The sequence below is a fragment of the Neodiprion virginianus genome, chromosome 1, assembly GCF_021901495.1.
Source record: "Neodiprion virginianus isolate iyNeoVirg1 chromosome 1, iyNeoVirg1.1, whole genome shotgun sequence".
Lineage (NCBI taxonomy): Eukaryota > Metazoa > Arthropoda > Insecta > Hymenoptera > Diprionidae > Neodiprion > Neodiprion virginianus.
The window spans coordinates 33,052,786-33,063,337 of record NC_060877.1 but is presented as its reverse complement, the minus strand read 5'-3'; the positions used below and the strand labels follow the sequence as shown (position 1 = coordinate 33,063,337).

The following is a 10,552-nucleotide window of genomic DNA, read 5'->3' as shown; positions in this document are numbered from 1 at the left end:
TCTACGCGCCAGCCATTATTTATAACGTCGATATTTTCCGATAAGGGACGGCAAGTTTAGTACATAACTCCGGTAGCACGAGCACAGCCTTTGTGGTGAACTGGTGAGTTGGGAGGTCCAGAGCCGCTGGTTTGCCCGCGTATGTACATATTTGCCTCGCACGTTCTACCGTCGATAAACACTTCTGGAGACAAGTGACGGAGTATGCGAGGAGAGGAAAGTAAAAAAGATGCTCGTGGGTAGCAGAGGGGCGCAGTGGGGAGGAAAGGAATGAATGAATAGTTCCGTGAACGAGCGCATCCTCCCTCGACCGCCGGCTGCATGGCAATGAGGAAGATCCCGACGTTCATGGGAAACGACACGCGGTTGGCTCCTAACGCGCTACTAAAGATTGTCGACTCGTCAGGAGAATGAATTGTCGTCAGGATCCGGGCTGCTCGTTGAATACTTAGCAGAAGGACTAAATTTACAATTTCCGTTCTCTTCGATCTTACGAGCATTGTTGTTGCCCTGTCGATGCACCGCACGGTCGCCGCGAATTTTCCCACATGCTAATGGATTCACCCTCTCGAGCTGTTTCCCCACTTCCGTGTAATTTTTACCCATTTGTCAAATTGACTCGCACTGATCTCGAATGCCTCTTGGCGTTACAATTCTTGCAGCTTCACCGAGACCAGTGACCTTTCCGGTGTGTGAGCCGCTGTGAAACCCCTTCGGGGTGCGGCATATGCGGTATGAATAACCAAACGTGAGCCGGGGTCAAATTAGCATGAAATATTTTACCGGTATTAGCACAAGGCGACGGGTATAATCTGACGCAGGTCCATCATTAGGTAATGTCCATCCGTCTTCGCTACAAATTACTGTATTCGCGTTACTGATGTAAGGTATTATTTACTCGACAGAACACAATCCTGCCCGAGATGAAACAGAATGACAATATGTAAAAGCGCACGACGCACCGAGGTATAAATTAGGTCTATTTGCAACTATACATCGAACCTCGCACTCGGTGATCGAAGTACCAGAGATGCGATTTGACGAAGCCGTGCCTCAGGGATGATGCACGTTTCGTGCATTCTTCGCTTGGAAAAAAGTTGGAAGAACAATCTTCTTCGTTTTAACATGCAAGTAACAGCCACCGCATATTTATACTTTCGGGACACATGACTCGGGTTCGATGTTTACGACCTATAAACGCTGCGGAGCCGACGGACTTACGGTGTCCCTTGAGAATCATACGCTGCACTCGACAGTTTTGTACGTGCAAGACGTCGTTTGGAATTGAATTCCTACGGGATGGAAAATATTCTGCGAAAACACGAGGTTGGCAGTTGATCGTTACAAGTTCAAGTAGCCACAAATTCTACGTGACTTGAAAAATGTATATTTTACTTATCAAGCCTTTTCGCGGAAAAGAGTCTCGGGAGAACGTTTAACAGATGCTTCAACTTGGCTTTCAACACGCAAACACATTTCCTTCATTTTTCTGCGTTCAAAACTGCACTTGTCAAGAGTGCACCGGAAACCGCGTGAAGTGATAAAAACATTCGCGTACAAAACCACCCTGCATCACGGGAGTAAAATTAATTTACTGTAAAAATTCCGCAATTCCGTGCGCTGACAAAGTTTTTCCACCCTTGTTGCTTACCCCAGTTATATAAAGGGTCGTCGAATCGTCCGGTCTAGACTTTGACCGCATGGCTCGTGGCTTCGCAAAGACGTGCAAAAAATGTTCTGACTTATAGATAGGAGAAGTTTTGCTCCGCGGATGGTTACAATTCAGTCTGGATGATCGATACGAAACCCTCTACTATTCGCGTGAACAGCTGTCGTGACTATCTTTCGTTGATTCAAATCACGGTAGAAACTAATGCGACGTAATACAGCAAGGGACGTTGATCTCACCGGTGTGATTTGTTTGTAAACGGAGTTCAGGGTTACATCCAGTGAATAACGTAGCGATTTGTTAGAGCCTGGTGAAATCGATCGAAATTCATAAACCTCAAGAGTAAACAATATCGGAGAGTGTCGTCGGTTTACCGACGGGGTAAAAGCCGGAAGAGGGTGGTAGTCGTGACCTGAAAATGTAGTCAAGGGGTTGAGAGCCAGGCGCGATGTTTCCGCGTTTGCGCACCACGGCTTGGACCCCCTGTGTTCCAGTATCTCGAGGTCACGTTCGATCCGCTCCATGGCTGATACGCTCTTCCGCATAAACAGCCATGTATAATACAGCCATGCATATACCGCATTTTCGTGCCAAGCGTGCATTATGCCAGTTGTAACTACACCTGCGAGTAACGACGACTGCACCCCTTCCAAGGCCTATGCCTTGGAAACTGTCAAAGAATCGTACGCGTGACGCGGGGTGCCATCGCGTCGTCGCCAAGGGGCTTTCTTCAGTTTCTTTATCCTCCCGTAAGCCATGAACCCTGTCGCGAGAACAACATCCTTGTTCCGCGGAGCGAGTGAAACGCCAGCCTTCTAAGAAGCGCGACCGTTCCGAGGAAGGGGGAAACGGGAACAGTGGCTAAAACGTAGCGCCGTGCGCGTTGGGGGTAGAAAATTTCGCATATGGAGGAAGTCAGGGCACCGTGTTAGGCAACCAAGCCTACACGGAACCCGACCCGTGTTGCATAATATCGCTTTTCTCGTAGACAGTTCCGTCGCGTCCAGTGCCAATCCATGCAAGTAAGTGATCTTTAATTAACACCTTGCGGTTCCCACGCCCGAAATGGGTCATCCTAGACAAATAGACCCTGCTCCACTTCCTGTTCTCAACCCACACTCTGCCCTAGATACGGTCAATTGTAGTCGAGGTACACGGTGCGGTTCACATATTTTCGCGCATAACCGTTACCGGGATTAATTATTTGCCCAGTGTCGTCTTCGTGGATTTGGATTATTCCGAGTGATAATTACCTTCGTTACTCGTCGCCTTTCGGCCGAGATTCAATTGATTCGTGACCCGTCGTCCAAGTGGGAATAATCGGTGTTGTGTACGATGTGCGGTAGCAACGCCTGCAGTCCATGGGCGGTTATTTCAAACCGAAAATATCCCGCGAGTTACACGTCGTTGTGTGCTTACTTCCAAGGTATTACCGGGAATAGCGCGTTAATCGCTCTTCCTCGCGTTGAAAAATTTTCGGTTTAGAATGCCCGCGGACTGTGTTTCTAGCGATTTTCAACGGAAGTTTAAGATTAAACATTTACCGACTAATACACCGCTCGTGAATCGGCTTCTATTATTTTCATTTGTTCAATAAATCTCAAAGAATCAAATTTTCTCCTGCGGAACACCATAATTTATCTACTTTCAACCGGTTTGTAATATATTTCAATCAAAAAGTGTAATTATTATACTCATTTAACGATATTCATTTTTCACATTCTTTCATACACTGAACACTTAAGATCGTTACTTCTTCTCAAGAATACAACAGTGAATCAATAAATTGTTCACATACTTAGTATTTTGCTTAACATAAATGTCAAAAAACAATAACGTCAAATTCATATCAAACAGATTTATAGAGCGAATAATATTTAAAATATCGACATGGCATCGAGTAAACCGTTGGAAATGAGCTACACGTGCGAAATTTGCGGTCTGGAAGGCTTCAACGATGAGGAAATGAGATCGCACATGGTAGTCTATCATCTTCAAGGAGCAGCTAGCTGCCCTTTTTGTGACCTCGGTGAGGTTTCACCTGCCGAAATGCTCGTCCACGTGAACAGCGCTCACCTAGACTACTTAACTCCAAGGTATTTTTTTACAATTTTCATACTGTAAAATAAATCTCCGAATTCGATACTTATAACGTTTAATCAAAGGTTTAGATTCAGACAGAATAAAAATGCAGTCAACCGCCACAAATAAATATAATTCGCCATTTGAATTAACATTCAAATAATTTTTAATGCTTGTTACCATACGTAGCACAACGGATCAGCAACTGATATAAATCACTGTCAGGATGATCTAACATTTTGTAAGTCGATATGTTTTGGAGCACGTATCCCCGATCTTATTAAAGCTAATCGCATAAAACGTTTGTCGGCCGTAATAAATCGTTTAAATACGTTAGCGCCAAGTAAAAGGATGGGTAAATTCTTCTCATCAAGCAGGCTTAATCTGCTATCCAATCGTGTTACAACCTTGCCAACCTTGATCTGCAAAAGATCAGCTGTTCGATATTTCGAATTAGGCCTAGAGTTGGGAACTAAATATATGTGGCAGTTGCGGCATGTAGTTGTGTCATGAGGAGTAACCTCGTTGGATCGCTTGTCTAAAATTTCGTTGATCAAGTAAAAGGCGCAATTCTAACCACACTTCGTGATGTTGAACACGTGTAACGGTCGTTTGACCAAAAGAAAACGGTAAAAATTCTCAACCATTGTGCAATTTTCATACGTCAATTTATTGCCGAGTCAAACGCGTAGCGAGCTATTTGCTGCGAGACTGAAGTTGGGCGTTAAATCGAGTAATCACGATTTATGATACGCGAACCGGTATTAATTGATCAAATGTTTCCAGCACCCCGGAGAACGATATGATGGCCTTCATCGACGACGATCCTACAACGGACAGTGATCGTTATGACGAATGCCGAGGGCCTTCCCCGCCAGCATCTCCGTACGCCCCGCACCTCCAAAACGGCTGGGGTTCTCCGCCACCCTCCAAGCAATTGCAGGAAGAGCGGAAATCCAGCAGTTCAAATCTAAATAATAATATAAACAACAACAATAACAGTAGCATTGTTAACGGTAGGTCTGCTTACTTTTGCCTTCTTCAATCACGGTGCAAACGCATCTTGAAACGTTCTCGCGTTTCAGTACCCGAAGGTGCTGCTGGTCATGGTTCTCCTCTTCGTTCTGGCCTGAACCTTCAGCTTCGTTCACATGCTTCACCTAGGCCACCCGTACAGGAGTGTCCAATGTGTCCCTACACCTCCGATAGCCCACTAAGGCTTGAGGAGCACATCAATCGTCAACACTTTGATTTAACGTCACCATCCTATCCACCAGAATCACCCCCATCTAGAGACAGTGTTTTCAACTGCCCTCTCTGCGTCAGATCTTTTCCCCATGCATCTGACCTCGAACTACATGTCAACATTGAACACAAAGATATACTTAGGTGAGAAATTTATTCGTAGTTTTATTGGATAGAATATGGATGCGTAACAATCCAATGAGTTCTCAAATGGTTAGAAAATGCATCTTGCTCACAATATCGACTATTTTCTTTTCTCATTTAGCCCAGCGAATGGCACAGCGATGTGTGAACAAAATGGAAGCTACACACCAACCTGTCCCGTTTGCTTAAGCACTTCGTTTACGAACAGCGATGAGCTGACTGCTCACATAGAGGAGCATTTCAATAAAAAAAGTGCACCCTCGCCGGTGACCCCGGATATATCTAGCGATCGGTTATTGGCTAAGGATATGGAGAGAAGGGAGAAGGAAGTGAGAAGGTTAAGAGAGCAGCGTGAGTTTGAGATGTTGCGAGCACAGTATGGTATGGATAATCAGGGTAACTTTCGGGAGCAGAGTGTAACTAACATGCAACGGGCTGTCTATGCCGGTGAAATGTCAGTCGCCGATTATTATGAAAGACAAATCGAACTCCGAGTTGCCGAGAGCAGTGGGATCGATGACGGTAGCTCCTGCACTCGTGGTAAGTTACCTGCAATGTAGATTGATTAAAAAAAGGAAAGGGATCGTAAAAAAATTTATCTTGATGCTTGCAGGACTGGTTCCAAAAGTGAGAGCAGTCAGTCAGGCATGCAGTAACGTAGTAACCACTTTAATGTGCTCCACTGTCGACCATTATGGGTCAACTTACGGTGATAAGGGTTGGGGGTGTGGATACAGGAACATGCAGATGTTAATTTCCAGTTTGCTGCAACATACGGGTTTCAATGATTTAGTCTACAAGGCGTGGGGCTCTGGAGTAGGAAGCAGCAGTACTACCGACTGCCCATCTCGCAGTGCCATGCCATCTATTTCCCGACTTCAAACAATAGTTGAATGGGCCTGGGCACAAGGCTTTGATGTCCAAGGTGCTGAACAACTCGGTAGTAAACTAGTCAATACAAGAAAATGGATCGGTGCTACGGAAGTTGTAACACTTCTGTCCAGTTTGAGGATAAGGTGTGACTTGCATTCCATTTTTCAAATAAGTTTCGATGAAGTTAACACTCAAGCACATAAATGTTCTCTATTATACATAGGTGCCAGTTGATTGATTTTCATATACCAACAAGTTCTGACGGTGGGCATCCAGAAATGTTCAATTGGGTCCTACAATACTTCCACAAAACAGAAGAGTTCAAGCCACCACTGTATTTGCAACACCAAGGTAGCAAGGAATAGTCATTTGATAGAATACCTATTTTCAACTACAAATATACACAGATATGTCAATTGAGTTTCTATGTGCCAGGTCACAGCCGAACAATAATGGGCGTAGAACAATTAAGAGATGGCTCAATCACGATGTTAGTATTAGATCCAAGCCATAGCCCCTCCCAAATGTCACAGTTCAGCAGCACCAGTAGTGCGCCTGGTGCGATGCGCCTCGTACGCAAATCTGCTGCAGCGATGAAGGCTAGACAGTACCAAGTAGTAGCTGTTACTGGTATGATGGATTCGGAAGCTCAGTATCAAGTTAGTGTTATAGTTTAATGTTTTCTTTAGCTTATTTCATTCGTTACTTAGAAGTCGAGGGAACTAATTGTTTTAATTATTTCAGCAAAGCAAGGTGCTACGATCGATGCGCATCCCACAGGATAGGTGAGATTCAGTGAATAATAACAATAATTACAATAGTAGTAATAATAACAATAACCTACGTCCTTCGATAAGTGTCCTATGGTATTTCCTCGCTGCCATGACGAGTGTCAATCATAATACCTTTGAATTAATCTGTGTCACTGCTAACAAGACTTCGTGACCATGGGACAATAGTCTACTAGTAGAAATCTAACACAACGTTCTTATTATAGTTGATTAATGAACGAATATTCTTACAACCCTAGCTATCAGTGGATAGGACCAGATTATATCTGAGTTTAACGTTCTTCAAATTATATCGAGTGTAGATAGTAAAATAATTCGAACGAATTTACACTAGTCTATACATAAAAGAGATATTATATAAAATTATTCGTCAGACGCGAGTTTTAAAGTGTCTTCTACATACACTACTGTGGTTTCGTCTAGACATTTTCGTTATGACATTACAATTTTTTTGGCCGATTCATCTAAGGATAAACTCTTAATGATAAATATATTCTCGAGAATGTACCTGTGATCAAGTCAAAACCATACAAAAACATATAGGTATATATATTGTATATGTATATACATAGTCGGGAAATTAATTTTGTAATTAAGTTGTATTCGTATCATGCAGAGACACTTTAAAATTTTATGACTATTCCGAAATGCCCGGCCCAGAGTAAACATGCTCAAAAAAAAAAGAAGTAAATTTTTGCTCGATTATTACCGTTTAGCACTCAATGAGATTCCAAACTCTTCCAGTTGAGCATGTTAAGTGCATACCTGACTTTAGTCACAACGGTAAAGTTTAGGACGGTTCGAGGACTGAAAGGTTAATAGGTATGAGCCAATAATAAGTGTCCATTTATCTGCCGTCAATGCTCAATATCTACAAACAATGCTAATTATGTCAATTCTTTTATTGATCGCCAACTAATCATTGTTTTGTGTGTATACTGGATGTGATGGCCGGGATCGGAAAAGAACCCCTTATGTAGCTGTGATGCTATTATCTAATTATTGCTAATCACTTACTAACCAAAGCATTTTTGACTACACTCCAAACTCCTTATAATCCATGTTATTTAGTTGATTAGGGACCATTGTATGTATGCAAATGTATACATAGGTATATGTTACTGCATTTTAATTACTTTTGCCTTGATATTTAGGATCAAAGTTTTCACGTTTTCTTGATCATTGGACTGCATTTTTAATTGAAAATTTTTCACCACTATATCATCATTATGTTATACCTTACGGCACAAATGAATTCAAATTATCTATTTAAACTCAGTTAATGTAGGCCTAACGTTTTACATGAATTTTTTTAACCTCCTTTTTGCTTATCGTTTTAATTTTTTATTTTTTGCTGATTTTTTAGGGCATCAAACTCTGTTATAAGATTTAAGTCGAAGCGTTAAAAAAAGGGGCTTTACCAAACGTCGCACCAGCAATCAACACTCGTCCCATAAACTGCACTCACTCGTTCCACACATATAAAGTACAACTACTTTCATACAAATTATAAGTAATATATTTAATTACGTTAATCAATATAAGGCAAACCTACTCCCTAGATCGTAAGTCCACCACAATGCTGTGAAAATTTCAGTCCAATACTTAATCGTTATACGACTTATTAGACTCTCTATCAGTATGTACGTTAAATTAATTCTCTTAAGGTTTATTTATTATAACTTAAGTATTTGAAAATGTTTGGAGGTGTCTCGCGATTATAAATTACTCCTAATTTCGGTTCAGATTGTATGTAATAGGGATAATTATTGATAGGTGTTACGTCTTTACTCAATGTTAGTGTGAAACTTTCGATATTGATGCTTTGAGAATTGATGATTAGTAAGAATGTCTGCAATTAACTGTGAGTGTAAGATAGATGTACAAGAGTAAGCAAGTTTGTAAAAAATTTCAATTTTTATATACCTATGGTTTAAGAATTATTCATTTCCAATTATTGGAATTTTCATTTCCTAATTGGCATTTCTTGTTTTTATAATTCTGAGACACCAACAGCAGCACGGTATAAAATACTATACAGTCAACTCTTATGGTGCACAAGACTGTATTGCTATAATTCTTTCACGTTATTAAACTATAAATGACATTAGATAAATTGTTTCGAATCTGGTTACTCGACCTTATTATTACAAAGATTGTCAAAATTATATTATATTACACTTACATCAACGAATATACATAAATATTCAGTTTTTTGGGATAGCAGTCTAAGAATATACTGATATTGTTATATGCAATGAAATTTAAATGTTATCCATACGTCAGGTCAAAATATATGCTTTGTTAGAATTCCCAACATAGATGAGTTATGCTATTCTTATTATAACCTCACACTTATTTCCCTGAAATGGAAAGGAATATTTAAAAAACCGTCATTGAATATTTCTGCCTCATACTTTGATAATTATGAATTGGGCACTTCGTGGCGAGAAGTCATCAAACTCATTGATACAAAGAGTTAGCGGTGCAGTTGCCCTAGGACACTTCGGATATCAATATTATCGTAACTTTAGTATGAACTCAATCCAAGTAAGCCCAAGGATTCTGTCCACACTGAAGAAGAAAAATCCAACTATTAATTAACACTAAATTTATTTACATGAGTTTAATATACAATGACTGTGTGGAATAGATTCCTTTGTTCTTAGAATACAATGCTAATAAATACTTAATTCTTGCATGGATTCCCCAGAGACATAAGCCTTCCAAGCAATATTCATGCCAGACTGTGGCAATGCGGTTTATATGTTGAAACCCAATTTCCTCATACACTCTTTATGCGCTTGTATCAAATCTCCACAGTTTTCTTCACCCTTTTCGATTATACTGCAAAAATATAAAAGTAAGGACGTCCAGTGAGTCAAATTTATATTTTTTCATCTGCACTAATTGCACGGAGAAGAATTTTAACATAACCTACAAGTTTTAAATTTCATACGCAGTAATTACTCACCAAGCGTCTCTCGGTCTTTTCGTTTCGGGACACGCGCAACATGGTTTCAATTTCTTTTCGGGCTCCGGTTTGCTTTCCACCTCTTGAGGGCTCGCTTCTTTAGCCGCGGTAGTTCCCATTTCCGAAATATGTATTGGACAGAGTATTCGATGACAAAGATAACGACAACGATTGAAACTTGGAGGTTATCAGCGACTTCACGCACCGGTAGCGAGACTTAAGAACGCATACAGAAATAACGAGCAGGTCTCGTGATTCGAGCATCGATTGCAATTTCGATTGTCACACTGATGCGTTACTGCTTCAGTCGAACGATGGTCGAATTACATTTCAACGAATAACCACGAGGAAGATTGCACCTGAAAACGCAATGTGATGCAAGACTGCGCAATAATCATGAAACGCACGTGTAGCATCTGTCTAGCATTGGGATTCAGGCATCACGCAACCGTATATTTTCAGGGTCCAGTCGAGGTCAACTACGAAAGATAGGAAATTTTCCGTGCTCTCTAACGTCTTATCTCCGCATCATTTTCGCTGTAGTTATTTAACTAATCTTATGACGCAATAAACCGTTGCTTCAACTTGTAATTAGCTAATAGGTCGATATATTTTTGACCTGAAATTTCAATTTCCCATAGAGTTGCTTACGACAGTGATAAACGTACGATTTAACCTTGGAGATATAAGCGTTCTGCAAATCGAGGTTCGTAGTTTAGATCGATTTCTAAATCACACATTCTTTTATCTATAATGACCACATACGAAACCAAC

The 10,552-nt window shown here is 41.0% G+C and overlaps 1 protein-coding gene across 5 annotated transcripts; it reads left to right on the top strand.

Moving 5' to 3' along the window:
• The first annotated feature begins 2,171 nt into the window (after positions 1–2,171).
• On the top strand, positions 2,172–9,178 carry LOC124309750 (zinc finger-containing ubiquitin peptidase 1-like). 5 transcript variants are annotated; one of them, XM_046773546.1, is made up of 10 exons: positions 2,172–2,691; positions 3,527–3,765; positions 4,538–4,767; positions 4,837–5,140; positions 5,262–5,680; positions 5,754–6,156; positions 6,237–6,364; positions 6,449–6,672; positions 6,758–6,798; positions 8,171–9,178. In XM_046773546.1, the coding sequence occupies exons 2-10, from the start codon at positions 3,560–3,562 to the stop codon at positions 8,208–8,210; spliced, it is 1,995 nt and encodes a 664-aa protein (XP_046629502.1). In that variant the 5' UTR covers positions 2,172–2,691; positions 3,527–3,559; the 3' UTR covers positions 8,211–9,178. The 5 variants fall into 5 exon arrangements, with proteins under 5 accessions (XP_046629502.1, XP_046629504.1, XP_046629503.1 ...); XM_046773548.1 differs by having other exon boundaries at positions 6,758–9,178; XM_046773547.1 differs by lacking the exon at positions 2,172–2,691 and having other exon boundaries at positions 3,396–3,765.
• Positions 9,179–10,552: the final 1,374 nt, after the last annotated feature.

Coding starts and splice junctions, on each gene's coding strand:
- LOC124309750 (XM_046773546.1), top strand. CDS start 3,560: ATGGCATCGAGTAAACCGTTGGAAATGAGCTACACGTGCGAAATTTGC. Junction 4,768..4,836: donor TAACAGTAGCATTGTTAACG/GTAGGTCTGCTT, acceptor CTCGCGTTTCAG/TACCCGAAGGTGCTGCTGGT. Junction 5,681..5,753: donor CGGTAGCTCCTGCACTCGTG/GTAAGTTACCTG, acceptor TGATGCTTGCAG/GACTGGTTCCAAAAGTGAGA.